This window comes from Choloepus didactylus, chromosome 8 (assembly GCF_015220235.1).
Source record: "Choloepus didactylus isolate mChoDid1 chromosome 8, mChoDid1.pri, whole genome shotgun sequence".
Taxonomy (NCBI): domain Eukaryota; kingdom Metazoa; phylum Chordata; class Mammalia; order Pilosa; family Megalonychidae; genus Choloepus; species Choloepus didactylus.
This window is the reverse complement of record NC_051314.1, coordinates 98,230,128-98,251,587: the sequence shown is the minus strand read 5'-3', so window position 1 is coordinate 98,251,587 and position 21,460 is coordinate 98,230,128. Positions and strand designations below refer to the sequence as shown.

The 21,460-nt window shown below is 36.2% G+C and overlaps 1 protein-coding gene across 1 annotated transcript in view; it reads right to left on the bottom strand.

Annotated features, from left to right (window-relative positions):
• Positions 1-21,460, bottom strand: part of CPNE8 (copine 8) — a 252,147-nt gene that overhangs the window by 206,414 nt on the left and 24,273 nt on the right. Inside the window, exons 2-3 of the mRNA XM_037845646.1 lie at positions 14,838-14,878; positions 13,505-13,551 (exon numbers count right to left, since the gene is read on the bottom strand). Coding sequence (XP_037701574.1) covers positions 13,505-13,551; positions 14,838-14,878 — 88 coding nt within the window. The remainder of the gene's footprint in view (positions 1-13,504; positions 13,552-14,837; positions 14,879-21,460) is intronic.

Sequence of the window (21,460 nt, the reverse complement as noted above, 5' to 3'; positions counted from 1 at the left end):
CTTAGCTTCTCTGGGGCAAACCGTGGGCTTCATCTCTTAGCTTAGCATCTCTAAACGTCTTTCTGTCTGCATCTCCAAGCTTCTCAGTCTATGTCAGCCCCTGAACTCTCTTAAGGACTCCAGTAAACTAATCAAGACCCAACTTGAATGGGCGGATTCACATCTCCATGGAAATAATCTAATCAAAAGGTCTTACCCACATTTGGGTGGGTCACATCTACATGCAAACAACCTAATCAAAAGATCCCACCCATAATAATCCCCCAGGAATATGCTCCACTCTCTGTGAAGCACCACCACACTTTCTGAACAATGAAGCAGCCAAACTCCCTTCAATTCCCCAGGCATCTGAGAACCCTTAGGCGGCAGCACTCAAACTCTGGGACACTCTTAGACTCACCCTATCCATGTGCAAGGGTGGGTCCACTCTCCTGGCCCAAGGTTTCTTGACTCCAGACCTTAGCTTCCATAGTTCTGTCTTTGAAGAAATTTTTCCTTCAATCTGTCCCTTTTCTTTTCCTTTTAGTGCAGACTGGTAATGGTTCCATTTATACAGATCTTGCAAAAAATTTGTTGGCTTGGCATGCAGCATACAGGGGTCAAAACTGTCAGACAACAGGACTTTCTACAAATCCTTCCTGGATAACTCCATCTCCAATCCTGGCTTATACTAAAACAGCTGGTTGGTTCCAGGTTTCATTAAATCCTCACATGTGTCACTAGCCACTGGGGTCTCGTTTTCTGGAAACTGAGAATTTTCCAGACCATCAATTTCTGGTTTCTTAGTACCCAAGAGCTCAGTTCTCAACTTAACTCTTTCCTCTCACATTTTACTACATGCTACAAGAAGAAGCCAGGCTGCATTTAATACTTTTAATTTGGAAATCTCTTCAGCTAAGTATCCCAGAATGTCACTTTCAAATTCTGCCTTTCGTCTGACAACAGGACTCAATTTTGCTAAATTGTCTGCCACTTTAAAACAAGGATCACCTTTCTCCCAGTTTGCAATAACACATTCATCATTTCTTTCTAAGGCCTCATCAGAAGTATCTTTCGAGTCCATATTTCTATCAAAAACAGTCTCTTTAAAGCAATCTAGGCCTTTTCTATCAGGCTCCTCACAATTCTTCGAGAATCTTTCCTTTCTCCATTTAATAAGCTGTTCCAGCATTTTTGGTATTTGCAAACTGCAGCACCCCACTCTCAGTACCAAAATCTGTTCCAGTTTGCTAAAGCTGCCATATGCAAAATACCAGAAATGGATTGGCTTTTATAAAGGGGACTTATTAGGTTACAAACTTACAGATCTAACACCATAAAAGTTCCCAAATTAATGCATCCACAAGAGGATACCTTCACTGAAAAAAGGCTGATGGCATCTGGAACAACCCTGTCAGCTGGGAAGGCACATGCCTGGCATCTGCTGGTCCTTTGCTCCACGTTTCTGATTTTAAAATGACTTTCTCCAAAATGTCTTTGGGCTTCTGTCTCTCTCAGCTTCTCTCTCTCAGCTCCTGTGCATCCTTGCTTATTCTACCAGGGCCTTTCTCTCTAAGCATCTGGGGGTCCTCTCTTAGCCTCTCTGGGGCAAACTCTGGGCTTCATCTCTTAGCTTAGCATCTCTAAACATCTTTCTGTCTGCATCTCCAAGCATCTGGGTCTGTGTCGGCCCCTGAACTCTTGTAAAGGCTTCAGTAAACTAATCAAGACCTAACTTGAATGGGCGGGTTCACACCTCCATGGAAATAATCTAATCAAATGGTCCTCCCCCCAGTTGGGTGAGTCACATCTCCATGAAAACAACCTAAACAAAAGATCCCCCCCATAATATGTCTGCCCCCACAGGACTGCCTTAAAGAATATGGCTTTTTATAGGGTACATAACAAATTCAAACCAGCACATAGTTAAAGTTTCCTTAAAGGTAAATTTATAGCATACTTTAGAAAAGAAAAATGCCTGAAAACAATATTTCAAACTATCTCAAGAATTTTGAAACAGAACAGTGAATTAAACCCAAAAAGTGTGCAAAAAAGAATGAAGATAAATATAATCAATGAAAAACAAAAAATAAACTCCTATAGGTAACAAAGACAAAAGTTGATTCTTTGAGAAGACTAATGTTGATAAACTCCAATCACTGTGAAACAAGAAAAACAAGACAGAAAACACAAATTATCAATATCATAAAGTAAAAAGGTGACATCATTATAGATCCTACAGAAATTAAGCATATAAGAAAATATCACAAGCAACTTCAGGCCAATAAATTTGAGAGTTGGGATGAAATGGGAAAGTTCCTATAAAAATTTATCATACAAAACTGATATAAAAAGGAAATTGAAATTCTGAGGCTTTTTATATCTAATAAAGAAATTGAATCTGAAATTAAACCTCCCACAAAGAAAGGTCCAGACTCAGAATACTCCTGCAACAAATTCTTTCAAATATTTAACTAAGATAAAACCCCAATCTTCAACACATACTTTCATAGAATAGAAAAAGAGAAGAAATACTTTCAGGCACACTTAAGGAGGCCTGCCTAATAACCATAACTGCAAAATCTGACAAGTTTATGGCAAGGAAGGAAATTCATAGACCAGTATCACTCATAAATACAGATGTAAATTTTGAAAAAATATTAGTTAGGCATACCTATGAATATTTTAAAAGTATAATACATCATCATGATTCAGTTGGATTTATTCCAGGAATATGTTTCAGCATTGAAAATCAACATTTAATTCACCACATTAACAAAATAAAGAAAAATTAAATAATCACTTCAATAGATGCAAATATATGAAAGCTTTCCGTTGGGATAAGGAACAAAATTAGGATACCTATCACACTTTTATACAATACTGTATAAGAGGTTCTTATAGTACAGTAAGTGGTATGATTGTAAAGGAAAAAAACAACTATTATTTGCAGAAGAACATAGTTTATGAAGAAAATCCAAAAGAATCCAAACTACTACTAAGTAAATTGAACAAAAAAAAAATCAATGGTATTTTATATATATTAAAAAATTTTAAATACAATGATTTACATTAGCATCGAAAATTATCCGATAACTAGATTACAAAGTATAAATCTAATAAAAGATGTATAAGACCATTAAATAGATACTATAAAATATTATTGAGAAATGAATGAACACCTAAGTAAATGGAGGGGCATCCATATTCTCAGACTGTAGGGCACAATATTTTATATATTTCAACTATCTGAAACTGATCCCTAATTTCAATGCAAGCTATCAAACCTCACTCTATGTGTGTGTGTGTATGTGTGTGTCTAACTTGACAAACATGCTTTAAAATTTGTAAAGGATAATACTGGTCTAGAACAGAGGACAACAAATGCCTGCCACTTGTTTTTGTAAATAAAATTCACTGGAATATAGCCATACTCATTTGTTTATGTATTATCTATGGCCACTTTCATGCTACAATGGTGAGAGAAAGCATCAGACCCAACAGCCTAAAATATTTACCATCTGGCCTTTTAGAGAAAAAGTTTGCTGTCTCTTGGTCTAGAAAATCTTGAAGAAGAAAAAAACAAAACAAAACAAAAAACTACAAACCACACACAACCAGATGTAGGTATTAAGACAGCGTGGTATAACACAACAGAGTCCTCAACAAGACTGTTACATACACAGTCATTTAATTTATTACAAAATAATATATTGCAGTAGAGAAAGGAAATCCCTTCAATATATGGTCCCAGATCAATTAGATATCATATGGAATTGAAATAAGTCTTACCCCAAACCATTCACAAAAATTAATGCCAGAAAAGGAATCCCCAGGCCAATGGTTGTGCAATAAAAAGCAACTAATCCAGACTGGCACCGGATGGAAAATTCTCGGAGAGATTTCTTCAAGAAGATGAAATTGGTGGACTGCCCTATCTGTTTTAACATACTGAGATGAGATTTATACAACTGGAACTGTTATGGAGAAAAAGAAAAGGAATCACAGAATACAACATGGCTCAGCATCAACAGCTTTCACACGGCATAATAAGGCAAACAGTGAATACTCTTCCAACCAAAGTTGCAATGAAATTATAAAAGAATGAAGGAACAGAAAATTTGCATGTAGGTGTGGTGAGAGCAGAGAGACAGAGTCAGAGACAGAGACAGACAGACAGACAGAGAGAGAATAAATGCCAAAAATTGAAAACTTAAGAACTATCAATATAAGCAAGTAATTTAGAGCTGAAAGCAGCTGCCTCTGTAGCGTGGCACTGAAGGACCTCCTACGCCGACTCCTGATCCAATCCTCAGCAGGAAGCCATAGTTACTTACAGAAGGATGGGCCATAGTTAGAAGAGCCTGAGGTAGATAAAGTACAACAAAAGGAGTGAACCCGGAAGGGGCTGTTCTGGGTCTGAAACAGAGAAAGAAGGGAATGTGTTTGGGGTGTGGGGAATGCGTGGGGGTAGAAATCTGAGAGAGGAATAAAATGATTGGGGAATAGCTGGGAAAGAATAAAGAGTAGTAGAACCGAGAAGTTAGGATTTAGGGGATGATTATGATTACTGTATCATTATATAGATATTCCTTTTAACTTTCTGGTATATTAGAATAGACAGAGGAAAACACCTGAAATCTTTTAACTGTAATCCAGTTGCCTTGTTCTCGGATAATGATTGTATAAGTATATAGCCTTTATCTTGTGATTGTAAAAACCTTGTGACTGACCCTCACTCCTACCCCTTTGTCTGGTTTTTCCAGTTTTTCCACTTATGATCACTAAAGACAGTCTTATGATCACTAAAGATAGCCCCTAATGTTTATTAATGAAGGACCTTGAATCAGCCCAGAACTAACCCACCTCAATTCCAAGCCTATCTTGATAGACAAAGATGGATCTAACCAAAATGGGCCTGCCTGTCATGTGCAGCAGCTTAAACTTTAACCTTTTAGTGACCTACACCTCATTGCAATACTAAAATCACACCCATCATCATATTAAGGCTACCATTTTCTTACATACGTTCTGTGACTAAGCATGTAATCAATTTGTGCATACTCAATAATTAAATCATTTCTAATCTCATCTTGAGGTAGTGTGCTCATTATCTTAAAACCTGACCACCTTTTGTTACTATAAAACTGCATTTTGAGGAGACAGATTTTTGGGCCGTTACGCCATCTGCTCTCCTGCTTCACATATAGCCTTCAACTCTTTCTCTCTTTGAAACCCAAGTGTCATGGATTGGCCGTTAAGTGCACTGGGCAGAGAACGCACTGCTTTTGTTCTGAATCAGTAGGATCTTGTAGTATGTAAGATTGAAAATAATCAATATACCACTACTCCTTTCTCCCTGATACATGGTAGATATTGCTAATCAATCACAGCACTGTTTCTCAGAACCTTTCTGGCCACAGCAATCAGGTCAGGCATTACTCATTGGTCAATCGGCACAATTACTAAAATATATTTCTCATCCTAACAATATAGCCAAATAAAAGAATCTTGGCATCAAAGAAGCTTAGAGCACAGAATTTAGAATACTAGTATCTTAGAATAAAAAGCTAGTTCTTCCGACCTAAAAGGATCTCAGATGTTCTCTCTTCCAAACAACATCCAAACAATAAACATGTAGAAGAGAAGGATAAAGGAGAGTAGCATTTTAAATGTTCTTCATGGCTGGGGACCCTCCATTCTCCATTGCCTTGCCTTTACAGTGTATTGAAGGGGAATCTAGAAAAACATGTTCTCATCCCTGCTCTGCTCCTGCTTTATTACGTGACCATAGGCAAACCCCTTTACCTCTCTAAGCCTCAGTTTGGTCATCTGTAAAATGGGGCTAAGAATTCCTCTCTTGCCTACCTCTCAGGCATTATTCTAGATCCAAATTAAAGTACTCTCTGCGTTTTAAAAAAATTGCCAGAGGAATGGCAGATCTAAATATGAAAGGTAAACCAATGAAACTTCTAGAAGATAACATTGGGGAACAACATTACAGCCTCAGGTAAGAAAGATTCCTTACATAGAGCATAAATACAGATCATAAGGGAACAGACTGGTAAGCAGGACTATATGCAAACTGAGAACTTCTCTCCATCAGTACACCATTCAGAAAATGAAAAGACATGCTACATAAGGGGAGAAGATATTTGCAACACAATATCTGCATAAAGGATTCCTATCTGAAGATATAAGCAACTCCTAAAATTCAGTAAGAAAATAGACAAAACATCTGAACTGGCATTTCATTAAAGGAGGCTATCCAAATGACCATTAAACCTACCAAAGGACTATCAATCTCATTAATCACAGGAAATTAAAATCCAAACAAGATACTTTTACACACGAACCAGGATATACTACAATGAGAATGGGAGATGGAAAGCTGTTTGGCAGCATCCACTAAAGAAGATCATATATGTACCCTGTGTCTCAGAAATTTTACATACATAGACAACAGAAATGTGTGGCTATAAGCCCCAAAAGGCATGTACAAGATTAAGCAGCATTAATCATAATATTCTACAATTGGAAACAACTCAAAAGTTCATCCAAATTATAATGGATAAATGACATAAAATGGAAAACCATACTGTAAAGAATATGAACAGAACTACTCCCCAAATGCATGGATGGATGTCATAAATACAACTCTGAGTGAGAGAAACTAGACACAATTAATATATATCACAGGATCCTATCTATAGAAGGCCTAAAATAAACAAAACTACTCTACAATGTTCAAAGTGAAAATGGTGGTTTAATTTGGGAGGAAGGAGGGAGAAAAATTGTAATCCTGGATTGCCAGTAATGTTCTATTTCTTGATCTCAAGTGGTAGTTACAGGGTGTGTTCCTGTCCAACAAATTCATTGTGCTGCATGATCCCTTTGTTTGGCTGTGTTTTACTTCATTAAAAAGGTACAAAATGGAACAGGGAAAAAATAATTTAAGAGATCAGAATTATTCTGGGTTTGCTTTTCAGCTAACAACCAGCACATTTCTGTCAAAAGTGTGATTTCTGTTCAATTGGACACAGATATTCATAAGGCAAATAGTCTTCAACTGAGCCTTCACAAACTATAGGCAGCTATTGTATTAAGCCACAAACATTTTCTAATTATCCATGGCCAGAAATAGTTATAAAAATGTTTTGTGTCCTTTTTAAGGAGAAAAATTTCAAGGCCAGCCTGCAAATCTCTTTCCAGAACTGGTATAGCTGGTTTACAGCATTTCCCTCAAGAACACATAACATCTTTTTGCTAAAAATAACAATGCCTGAAGACTGGCCAGACAGTCTATACAATGCATTTGTTTTACTACATTTTTAAAACCACATGGCACATAACTGTTCTTAAAAGAGAAATTTAATATATTTAACCCCCCATTATAATCCTTTCAATTAACTACAGTGGAGGAGTTATGATACATTCTGTTAGAATCCTTCCAATGTCTACTAAAGGAATATAATCTCTGCAGATGGAATTCCGCAGTGTATTGCAAAAAAAAATCTTTTTGAAAGAAAGAAAAGAAAAGGAAAAGAGAAAAAATAATGATCAGTTCTCTGCAGCAGGAATCCAATAGTGAAGTGAGTGTGTACAGCCACGCAGGACCCTCGTGAATCAGCAGGAGACACTGCCTAAAGACTGCGGGGGCTTCCTCTCTGCTATACAAACAGCATTAGAAGTTTCACCTTAATTTTGCTCTAGAACAAAAAAGGCGAGGGTGAAATAAATGTTCCCTAAGCTTTAAGACGTAAGTACTTGTTTTTAATGCACGCTGTAATTCAAATTCCAAACTACATGGTTAAAGTTACAAAAAAGAGCAGTTGAACAAGCACAGGACTCTCATAACTTACTTATTAGCAAGTCATGTAAATTTTCTCATTTGAAAAATGTGACCTTTATAACAAACGATCTATAGGGATTCTTCCAAATTCATAAATTCTGAAAGCATGATAGCAAAGTGTGTGCTGTGTTTGGGGATACTATTAAATTTCTTCTTTCACCAGACATTAATGGAGCACCTTCTATGAAGAAAGCCTTTCCTAAGTGCTAGAGAATGAGACTTGGCCTTTAGAGTGCACAGAGTTAAGAAGTGCAGGTAATACATCTAAAGGTTCACAAAGTCCTTGTTCTTGGTTGAATGATATAAAGCAGAAAGTGACAAAGACCATAAGAAAGGTATAGAATAGGATGGGATTTCAAGGAGCAAGGTAAAAATTCTAGTTGTGGAGGTTAGGAAAGACTTGCAGATAAAGTAACATTCTAATCAAGTTGGGGAAAACTCGTCCATCCTTTCTTAATGCGTGTATGTGTTTATATATTATACCTATTATTTATTATTCAGTGTGGATATGAATTAATGTTAAATAGTTCAATGTCAAAAGAATGGAGCAGAAACAGATACAATGTCAATCTGTAGTAATCAGCATTTGGCAGACTTGTTCCAAAGTATAATCATTGTGGGTTATAAACAACTGCAGCTTGCTTTCTTTCATCACATAACTTAGGAAATCTAAAACCAACTCAATAATTTTAAATATTTAAAAGTAATTCACAAAGTGGATTACCTATGGATATCTAAAATTTAATCTTCTTCTCTGAAGAAGTTAATTGCAACATTTTCAGAACCTCTCAAAGTAAAGTGTGCATCCTTAGGGAAGTTACTTTACTATTTTCACTTGCCACTAAGAGGTCTGCATGTTTTCATAATTCATGGTACTTAAGTATCATTTCTAGATCCAAATTATTATGCACTGAATTAAATCATTTTAGTTTTAAAAGATCCATTATTTCAAGAGCTTTTGATAATTCACAATCATTAAACAGAAGTTATTCTAATAGTGGCAAGTATAATTTTTAAGTTGCAGATTGCAATGGAAGATTAATTTTAAATAATTTTTCTATTCCTTTAGTTGTACCATCTGTTTTGACATATTTTTAAACTCTTCTTTCACTTATTACTCTCTACTATCTAAAAGTAATTAATCCCAGAACAAAAAACATATTGCTAGTTACCATATTCTTTTCCATAATACACCTGAATCGAAATAAAACATATAACTGAGATAATGTTAATACCTAAATCAGTACCTAAATCAGAATATTGATCGTATAAATACACTGAAGTTGCTGAGAAAACTCTCCAACTAGATTGCATGTTCTTTGAGATAGAAATACAACCTAAATTTAAATTTTATCTGCTAGGTCAGCTACATAGCACGAATCCAGTAAATGTTGGTCAAACTGACAAACGGAGAGATATATTTAATAATATCAATAAAGTATCTATGATATTATTTTGTGTCTGATTGCAAATTCTCTGACAGTAATCAGATTGGTTTTATTTTTCATTCTTGTATTGTTCAATATGTTAAAGGTAATTGGAAGAATTTATAAAAATAAATAGCAACATGAACTCTATAGCAACATAAAATCACAAATAAGCAAAGAAATTAAAAGCTAATCAAGTCCAACTTTTCTCCTGATCAGTGAGTCGAGCCTCTGAATATTTCCAGTAAACAGACACTCACTGCAGTTCTAGGATACAGCTCCAGGGAACCCATTCTACTGTGGAATAATCTAACTGTTAAAAAGGCCTTCCCTACAGTGGACTAAATACTGCCTCTTTCTCTCTCCAACCTTTGAGCCAAGTTTTTGGTTCCTTCCTGAGCAACATTAAGTAAATGTATCCTTATTTCTACATGAAAACCCGATAAGCATTCAAAGACAATCATTGTGACTATTCAAATTCTGTGTTTTTCATGTTAAACATTTCCTTATTCATATAGCATAGCTTCTATCCCTTTCTTGAAGATGGTAGCACTCCTCAAATGCATACTTGGCTTTACAATGGCCTCAAATGTAGAACTGCAAAGTAACACTACAAATTTGCACCAACCAAAGTAAAATTCAAGAGTATTAGGCTGAATCACACAAAACTGCCAATACTCAATCATTTTTGACCTAAAAAATGACAACTTCATATGGTTCAACATAACAGCATTATCTTCCTGATGTAAGCACTGCACATCCATCAATGCATCCTCGGAATGCATTAGCTTTTTAGGCAGCTGGGTAATACCACAGCTTCATACCAGGTTTGAGGCAAAGCAAATCCCCTAGGTCATTTTCCCATCAAGTGCTGGGATTTTGGAATGAGCTTTACAGAATTTTATAGTGCAGGAACTTCTTTTACCTGCCACTTACTGGTTTTGCTGGTCCATACAAAACTTTTTTTTTTTCATCTCTCAGAGCCCAAACTGCCTCCTTTCTATGTGCTAGACACTGTTCTCAGTAGTTTACATTTAATCCTCTCAAAAATCTTATGAGCTAGAATCTATTATCATCTTCTCCATGTTACATACAAGGAAACAGAGGCACTGAGAGTTCAAATGCATCCCCTTAACCACTACACCATGCAGGCTCTCAAAATAAGGAAACTGTCTATGGGCAGATTGAATTATGTACCCCAGAAAAAAATGTTCTTAATCTTAATCCATTCCTGTGGGTGTGAACCCATTGTAAGTAGGACTTTTTGATGAAGTTACTTCAGTTAAGGTGTGGCCCAATTGAATCAGGATGGGTCTATCCCATTATAGGAGGCCTTATAGAGATGGTCACAGAAAGAAAGCCATGAGAAGCAAGAAGCTGGAAGTCAATGGACCCCAGAGGAGAAAGGAAAAGACATCACCATGTGCACTGCCATGGACCAAGGATCACTGGCAGCCAGGCAGCCCCAGAATGCCAGTCTTCGGGGAGAAAGCATCGCCTTACTGATGCCTTGACCTTGGCCTTCTCCTAGTCTTGAAACTGTGAGCCAACGCATACCCATTGTTTAAGCCAACCTTTGTATGGTATTTGTTTTAGCAAATGGAAAACTAAGATAGTGCCTTTCTCATATGATTTTATGGGTTATATGGCTTAGGGTTCTATATAACATGTTTAGTTTATTTCATTTTTTTCACCCCTTTCCCTCATCCAGAAAATTCAATTAGTTGCTAAATACAATAAATTTAGGTCCAAAATGCTTCTCTTGCATCTGGCACCACCTTTCTATTCTTTCAGACCACTCTCTAGTTTTTTAACTCCTTTAACTATTTTGAAGTTCTGTTGAAACTGCCTCTTAATTGGCATCTCCTTCTATTATCCATCCTTTATCTACATAATTCTGTGTGCTAACTTCCGTCACCTTCTCGAGTTTGACTATGATTTTGTATCCCTTTTAAGTTTTATTCCTTTGTAAATTAACTAAGCAATTTATATGTTATTGTTTAAGCAATAGGAGAACATGATGTTTTTTCAAGCAAGGGGGAGTTCGAACTGAACCTGCCCTTCAAACCAGCTAGCCAATACCACTTGCACTCTGTAAGAACAAGCTCCCAACACCCTGCTTCAGTCTTAAAACATTTTACATTGTCCTCCCTCCAAATCCCCTCATCCAATGACTCCTGGGGATGAATCTGGACCCAGCATCGTGGGATTGTGAACACGTTCTTGACCAAAAGGGGGATATGAAATGAAACGAAATAAAGCTTCAGTGGCTGAGAGACTTCAAATGGAGTCAAGAGGTCGCTCTGGTGGACATTCTTATGCACTACGTAGATAATCCTTTTTAGGTTTTAATGTATTGGAATAGCTAAAAGTAAATACCTGAAGCTATCAAACTCCAACCCAGTAGACTTGACTCTTGAAGACGACTGTATAACAATGTAGCTTACAAGGGGTGACAGTGAGATTGTGAAAATCCTGTGGATCACACTCCCTTTACCCAGTGTATGGATGGATGAGTAGGAAAATGGGGACAAAACCTAAATGAAAAATAGGGTGGGATGGGGGGGGGGTTGGGTGTTCTTTTTCCATTTTTATTTTTTATTCTGATTCTTTCCGGTGTAAGAAAAATATTCAAAAATAGATTGGGATGGTGAATGCACAACTATAAGATGGTACTGTGAACAGCTGATTGTACACCATGGATGACTGTACGGTATGTGAATATATCTCAATAAAACTGAAAAAAAAAATCCCCTCATCCAGTACAGTTCCAAACCTCTTCTTCAGTAGGCATTTTCATTGGCCCAGATGCCTAGTCTTGTACCTTAGCTATACTTATCTTTTCAGTATCCTTTTTATAGAACCTCAAATCATATCATTTCTGGACACACCTGGTAAATGTCCAGCCTGGCACACAGGATCAGTCAGCAGTTCCATTGGATTGTCCCCAAGTCTTTGAGAAAGGGAACTAGAGAGTGAAGGGCAAGAGACAGCATGTATTTTAGGAAAATAATAAAGAAGTAATTAGGTGGATTAACAAGAGAGAGAAGGGCTTGGAGCCCAGTAGCACCATGTTACAACAGGGCAGACAAAAGATAACATGATCTAAATAAAGGAGGTAGCGCCTCTGAGAGTTTTTATTATGAAAAAGAATTCATAGCACTGGTGAACTGATTAATGAACAAGGTGCAGGGGAGAAAGTCAGGATGACTGCAAAAACTATGATTTGACATTCTGATGTTATTAGCATATTTGGAGCAAAGAAAGAACAGGTATAGGGGCGAGGGTGATGAGTATACATTTGAGGTTTGAGGTAACTATGGTAACTATGGAACAACCATTTGGAAATGTGTAGAAGCAGTTAGATATGAGAAACTGGTGCTCAGTATCCCAGCTGCCTACTGGCCCATTATCAGTAGGTACAGTATTTGAATTGTTCTTCCCCTAACCCCAGTTTTGGGAATAAATTACAATGATCCATTCTTACCCTCTACCTCACTAACGGGACACACTGGTAAAATGGCTGGCTGCAAAGCAATCTGTAGCAAGAAACAGCATGAATTTCACTAAGGCCACAGCGAAATTTAGCCAGAATCTGTAACCTCAATAAAACAGTGTGCTAACTTCCCTAAGATAATAAGCAACTATGGGCAGATGGAAATGCCTTTTATTTTATTCTCCCCCACCTCCACCCTCAATGATCATCTTTCCATTTAAGTGTGGAAATACTTTGGAAAAAAAAAATGATTGAAATAATCACTCCCAATAGTAATTCCACCTCCTTGCTTTTGCTTTATTAAACAGTATATTAGGATAAGGTATTTTGAAATAGCTTACTAACTTGCAAAAAAAAAACAGGTGATATTTGATATAAAGCATCAGCCTTAAAACCCTGTAAAGCAGTATTTTATGAAAATCAGCACTTGACCTCTAAAAGTGAGTCTAAGTCCACAGACTTAGATAATGTAGGTAATCATGTCAAATAGATTGCAACACATTAAATTTACCTTTGACTGAGGAAAATATGGGTTTCAGGGCTAGAATATTCCACACAGTGATGTCATAAATCAGCCAAACATTCAGGATTATTAAAGGCAAAATAAAAAGATAACATATAAAATGAAAAAGAAACTCACTCTTGGGGTTGAAAAAGCCTTAACTAAAAACATGAAAGTATTATCGTGATCCAGTTTTAACTTATATCATATAATCCTCCACAGTGCCAGTTTTTTTAAGTGTTTCTTACCTCTCTCCATTCTTTTGTTCCAACACCTTGTACGTATAACACACATACTATGGAAGATGAAAAAAATATATATATAAATTTCTATTATAAACATCTGATGTAAACATATACAATTTATTTTTCAATTGTCCAAATGCTACATCAAGGATTAATGCCTAGTTCCTAGTCTCACTCTCGTAAGAAAATTGCTAATAAAACATTAAATGATTAAAATTTATTATGAAGAAACAAAACAAATTATATCAGGTCTTAAGCCTTTAATATGCACTGAGCTGGGCATGTAACAAATATAATAATTACATGCTAATATCTTCATCTACATTATGCTACAGATGTACATAAATTTAAGAACTACAGTTTGAGACTTTTTAAGTATTTCAATATGTTACTAGAAATAAGTCAAGCTTAGCCTAACATTTGTAGAGTACTAACAGCCATCATATTAGAGACAAGCTGGGGCAAATCATACTCTATCGATGTTTAATATTTACAATTCCCACCTGCAATCTTTCTATATAGGTAACAAACTGTCCACCATAAAAAAAAGTCCAAAAAAAAAAAAAAGGAAACTGAAGGCTGTTGGTAAAGATTAAGGGATCAAAACAAAAGAATCCCATCAATTTGTAAATTAGCTTCTAATTCACCTATAAGCACCAGAATTTTTTAATACCCACAAATTGTGATCCCCATGAATTCCTCAGAAATTCTTATCACGCCTTACAAAAACCTTTTACCTGTAATTAAACCATATTTGTTTCCACATTTGTTTTCTAGAGATGGAAAACTGCTGGATATCAATTTTCAAATATTAAGATTTGAAAACACTTAATAATTTTTATAGTTAATTTGCTGTGTCCTAATTCAAAGTGTTCTTTTTATTCTTCCAAGCCCTCTCCAATTTTCAACATCTCTAATTAGGAACCAAAATATTCAGCATAAAACAGAAGACGTTTTACATTTCATTTGATTGTGCATATCTTTATACACTGCTTTTGTTTTTTTAAAAAAACTGGCTAAATCACTTGAAATATGACTCTTTATATGTTTCTGTCATATGTATTTTCTATATATGCCATACCAGGAAGATTTCATTTCAAAATGAACTGTCCTACACTGGAGTCCCCTGCATTCTCATGTTATTTTCAAACAACTCCCTCTAGCCACAGCCCTACCCAGACAGATGAATACTCAGGGCTTGGGCCCATCCCATTTCTTGCTTTCTAATCTTTAAAGCAAATATGTAAACAAGAACGATGAATTTCACACAATGCTTACAAAAATCAAGTTAAGTAAAATAAGTAGACAGCTTCAAAAGCAAACAATAGATACGTACTTGGATCAGATTTTGAAAATGTGTCTCGGTCCAGAAGATTTCTGTTGAATAAAGAAAAAATTTTATATGGAAATAAGGCCAAAATATTTTCATTTATAAAATAGGTATTTGCTAAATAAATACTTGCTAAAGATCTGTTGGTACTTACTCAGACAGAACACCGCTGGGGTATGAAGGGTAAGTGCGGGGGTGGGGGTGTCCTTATTTGAGGAACCTTGCAGTTAGCCAGTAACATAACTCTCTATGAACATCTAAGATTATAAACTCTAGGAGAGAATTAATGGTGTTTTAGGTTTCTTTTTATCCCTTCATTAACAAGTACACAGATGCTCAGAAATGATTTCTGAATTGAATGAGCTTATTAGTAATGCAAAATTATCTGGATTCATAGCACATGACCCCAACAGTCTCTATTATTAGAACGTAATAGTGAAGCCTATTGACACGTGTGTTACATCAGCCTTGATGAGTTTTATGTTGATACTGTGATTTGGGAATATAAGAGGAACATACAGACCTTGATTGAGGATTCTTTCCAATAGAGGATAAGATTTAAAAGGTATATAGAGACATTATTAGCACCTATTTATCCTTTTTTTACAGATGCTTTCATATTCACAACAGAAAGAAGAGAGTCAGAAATTGGGAAAGTGGATTCCTCTAGTACTGGATTATCCTGTTACACTCAATGGTAGTAAATGCATTCCTATACATTATTCTCTTAACAATGACCCTGAGCATAAAAAAAAAAAAAAAAAAAGTTAAAATAAGTTCAGGTTGCTCTGATTAATAAGCCAGGCAAGTTAGAAAAAAATTCCATCAAAAACAGCTGTTGTTTTTCGTTAAAGTGATGATCTGAAGCTGCATCCTTGTCTGAATACTTGGCTATCCAGGATGATTACTTCAAGGTTCCAAAGTTCAAATTTGTGCTTCATGTTCCCCATCCATTAACTGGTAATAATTTGTAAAAGCTAAATTACATTTCTTCATTTAATACTGATAAAAAAATTATCATGTTCAAGCTATCTTAATCTTCCACTTGGAATGCTATTCATGGACATTTATCTGTACTGTCCTTGGCATTTGAAAAAGCTCCTTTTATATAAACATGGCATCCTTTCTTAGTTAGGTTCCTGAAAAGATACTGCATCCATAGAATCATTGTACCCTGAGGAAATAAAAACGTATTCAACAGAACAATGCAGCAGAGACAATAAAATGAGATCATGTCTTGAAAGATTCCTAGAAAGAGAAGATATCAGACATATTTATATTTGGAACTGTCAGATTCAAAGACCACTAGTCAGTGATTATATTAAAAATAATCCATTTTGTCCCCTTAGCAGACATCACGACTCCAGCAGTGGTTGGTCAACAGTAAACTAAAACACTCCCATTTGAGAAATTACTGTGATACTACAATTATAAATGTAGTTCCCCACTTAAATGGAAATTCTCCAGCCCTATCTGTAGCTCTAGCTTTTGCTCACTAAGTGTCCAAAAGAAAATGCAATTAAGCTCTTTCTTTCAGAGTTCATAAAAATCAAGAAAAGCTAACAGTGCAAAATACTGCAGTGTGGCTGGGACCCAAAAACTCTGTTATACACAAATGTAAATGAATATACTGTGATTCTACAATAAAAACCTGTATTTTTTAACCACAAATATAAAACAATGGATCTGTAACAACATAGACAAAGATGAATATTCTTGATCATAGACATTACTAGTCACAGTGCTCTTTTCAGCCATAAGATCCATAATACATAATGGTAAGGTTAAAAACAAAACAAAAACAAACAAACAAAAATGCCTTGGATTTTTAGGCCCAACCCCAATCAAGATGGTGACTTCAAGCCTCCATGTTCCCACAGAAGCTTTGAACAACCAACAAGAACTGGCAAGAATGTCTTTCTCAAAGTTCCAGAAAAACAGTTAAAGGACTGCGTTAAGAGGGTGAGTGCCAAATCAACAAAAATGCAACTTAAAAGCAGTAGGATATCCTGATGACCAGGTGACCCCTCTCCCACCCCACACTGGCTCAGGTAGAGATGGCCTGCACAGCCAGTGTGGTTCCAGAGGGAGCAGAGTAACTTTCGCACACAAACTGAGAGCAGGTATGTCTGGTCCAATCTGCCTGGTGGTGGCCTGAGGGACTTTCCATCCCAGAACTTGACCTGTGTAGAGGCAGCTCAAGGCAATCTCCTACAGAACACTAGAGGAGAGCAGTTTAGTCGCGGCTGCCTGGGGCAAGGGATTTCTGGCTGTAGGATAGAGAATGCAGTGCCGGGACCATGAGGAAACTTTCATAGAGAAGAAGGGGTATTTGGGTCCATGTAAATAGGGGAATTCCTAGGGCTACAGGAACATGCCTAACATAGAGGCAAGTGCAGAAAGCATCAAGATGGGCCTACAATTTGGCCTGGAGCTACAATCTCATTGTATGGATAAACCCTGAAAGAGAACACTCCACAGATCCACCTGCAGACTGGGAAAGAATATTCAAAGAAATAATGGCTGAAAACTTCCCAAATTTAACCAAAGACATGAATGTACACATCCAAGATGCTCAAGAAACTCCAAGCAGGATAAACCCAAATAGACCCACACCATACCGTGTTATCAAACTGTCGAATGCCAAAGATAGAGAAAATTCTGAAAGCCTCAAGAAAGAACCAATGTGTCATATTCAAATAGCTTCAATAAGATTAAATGCTGATTTCTCGTCGGAAAGCACAGAGGCAAGAAGGCAGTGGGATGACATATTTAAAGCACTGAAAGCAAAAAAACTGACAACCAAGAATTTCATATCTGGTAAAACTGTCTTTCAAAAATGAGGGAGGAATTAAGATATTCCCAGATAAACAAAAGCTGGGGAATTTTATCACCATTAGACTATCCCTATAAGAAATGCTAAAGGGATTCTGGAGGTGGAAAGGAAAGGAACTAGACAAGTGACTGAAGCCACATGAAGAAATAAAGATCGGCCATAAAATGAATGACAGGTAAATATACATACTACTACTATTGTATTTTTTATTTAAAATTCAACTTTTTACTTCCTACAGGATCTAAAAAGTAAATGCATAAAATGTAATGATAAACCAATGGTTTTAGAGTCAATTTATAAATATGTAATTTGTGACAAGAACTACATAAAGGTGGAAGGACAGAGGAATACAGGAACATAGTTGGCGTATACCATTGAAGTTAAGTTGGTATCTAAACTAACAAGGTTGTTATAGATTTAGGATGTTAAATGTAATCCCCACTGAAACTACAAAGAAACTATCAGAGAATATGCAAGCTCACAGAGATAGAAATTAGAGTACAAGTTGCCAGGGTCGGGGTAGAGGGAACAAGGAGTTCAAGAATAATGGGTGTAGGGTTTCTGTTAGTGGAGGTGGGGAAGTTTTAATAATGACAGGTAGAGAGGGTACTGCCATATTGTAAGTATGAGTAATGCCATTGAATGGCATACTTGAGAAAGACTGAGATAGGAAACTTTACGTAATATATATATGTTCCCACAATTAAAAAAGAGAAAGAAAGAAACAGCAACTAAAGAGACAATGCAATTAAATGCAATACATGATCTTGGATGGGATCTATCAAGGGAGAAAAGACTCAAAAAGACATGATTGGCTGTCCTAGTTTGCTAATGCTACAGAATGCAGAACACCAGAGATGGATAGGCTTTTATAAAACAGGGGTTTATTTCACTACACAGTTACAGTCTTAAGGCCACAAAGCATCCAAGGTAACACATCAGCAACTGGGTACCTTCACTGGAGGATGGCCAGTGGCGTCCGGAAAACCTCTGCTAGCTAGGAAGGCAGCCAGGGTCCGCTCCAAAGCTCTGGCCTCAAAATGGCTTTCTCCCAGGACGTTCCTCTCCAGCAAGCTTGCTCCTCCTCAAAACATCACTCACAGCTGCACACACTGAGTTCCCTCTCTCTGAGTCAGCTCATTTATATAGCTCCACCAATCAAGGCCCACCCCGAATGGGTGGGGCCAAGCCTCCATGGGAACATCTCATCAGAATCATTACCCACAGCTGTGTGGGGCACATTCCAAGCAAATCCAACCAGCACCAAACGTCTACCCCACAAAACTACAAAGACAATGGCATTTGGGGGACACAATACATTCAAACTGGCACACTGGCACATATGAAAAGATTGGAATATAGACTTAGTTTTATATCATTGTTGAATTTCTTGAACTTGATAACTGTACTTAAATGGTTACATAAGTGAATATCCGTGTTCTTAGAAAGTGCTCATTACTGTATTAAATGTTCAAGGAGCCTGACATATACAACCCACTCTCAAGTGTTCAGAAAATGGACTGATACATAAACAGACAAAGAGACAGATGGATAGATAGAATGATACAGAAAGTGTAGCAAAATGTTAAAATTGGTAGATCTGGGTATATGGGGGATTATGGGATATACTGGAGTTCTCTTAGTGGGTTCTGTATTATTTCTATAATTATCCTGTTCTTCAAAGTATTTCAGAATAAGAAGTTAGAAAAAAAATACCTTGGATTCTTTATATAATGAAAAATAAACTCCATCAATTTCTTCATAAGTTATTGCCTGAAATTTGCAATTTAACATTCCTATTGCTGTTTGACAATTAATTCCATCTATACTTTGGTCATACAAATAGAATAGAATAGATTATCTCTGACTAGAGTCAATTCCCAAAAGACTGCTTCAGTCAAATATACATGACTAAAATAGTTTGGAAATGGACAATATTCTTAAATAATATATAACTTCAAAGAATTGGTGACTGTTAAAATGCATTATCCAATTTGGATTTACAGTAGGACTGCAAGATTTTCATCTTTCCAATACTATATTAGAAACAAAGCACGTTTGCATTAAGTAAAATGAGATACATATTACTGTGAAAGCTCTTTTCATAAATAAAGAAACTAGGCTAAGGTTCAGAGAAATTGAGGGAATGACTAAGAATAAACAGGGTAATCCAACAGGACCAATTCCTTCCGAATATGATCCCCAGTTCTTTGCAAAATGTTATTCTGCCTAAAGACATCCAGTAGAAACAATGTATTTTCCCACAAGTGTGAAGATGTGGAAGGCCTCCAATTATATCTAATGGTTGAGCCATGAAGTATAAAATGAAATTAATTCCTATTCACAGACGAGTATGAAAAGACATGCTGCCTACACGATGAGGGTAGAGAACACGAATGGGAGGCCAAAACTTTTAACTGCACTTTTCCATAAAAAAATACAATTGTTTCCTCTAAGAGCTACTTTTAAAAATCACACACACACACACACACACCCCTCATCAGCGTTTATATGGGAAAAGCTACTCTTCCCTCCATGGGGTTGACATTTACTTGAGCTAGGATGCCTAGAATTTTAAGCCTAAAATTTTATAACATAATGTTGAATTCACTGGGTTAAAAATTCTGAACGTACCTTCATACCTTGCAAATCTAGATGTAGCCAAAACAAGCAAGAGAGTTAAGTACTTGAAATTACTGAAAAATATACTGTATGAGTTAGAAGAGTTACCTGAAGACATAACCTAACCAGAATCATAATCTGTAAATTGACTGTGTTGTCTAGTAATGCTTTGGCCTCAAATTCCAGATAAAATGCCTGGCTACAGACTCAAAGGAGTATGACTGGAATAACATAACTGAAGCTCAGGCCTAAGCAATTAATTTTTACCCTGTGTGAAGAAATACTGGGTTAAGTGAACAGGCATATTTTGCATTGAAGCCTAAAATATTTAAGTATATAAGCAAGTATTTAGAAACTTCTTTCTGGGACCATCCAGGAGAAAGGCTTCCCTACCTCCCCCTTTTACTATTCAATCTTCATGGATATAAATGATTATATATAATGGATATAATATATCATTTAATGGATATAAATGATTATAAGGGAACAAAATAGAACTGATGTATCAAGCTACCCTCCCTTGATTTCAAAAACCAGATAGCTTGTCCCAAAAGCATGACTGCTCTGATTTTATGCTCAACAAGGAATCTTCCTATCTGAAGATGGCACCCCATGGAGTTATTAGCTCAGACACTGGCTGAATAGTCTATGCAAATATTGAGGTTTTCTTGACTGTTGTAGTTTTTATTGTACTTTGGCATTCTGACACCCATACTAAGCAGCCAGTTAGCCACTTAAAGATGACTTCTCATGCTTGTCTCTGAGTAACTGGAAAATAGCATCCCTCTTTAAACTTCAGTACAATTCTGCAAGTATTTTTCAAGCAAATACTCTATGCCCAAGACATAACTAGGTACTACTGAGGCTACAATAAATATTAAATACTTGTTCTCTTATTACAAGAAGACTGATTTTTTTTTTTTTTTTTTGCTGAGAGGACAAAACTCACAAAAATAATTCAATAGCAATATTGGATGGTATATAAAGTAAACGATCATTATAGGGAGAAGGACTAGTAACCTAAAAATGGAATTGAAATGATTCAACTACAACTGAAAGAGAGAGAGAGAAAGAGGGAGAAAAAAGAAAATAGATACAATGGTAAGCTCTTGCCCCAATTATTTTAAAAGTATACTAGAAAAAAACAATTTTATAGTTGTCTATGCCTAAT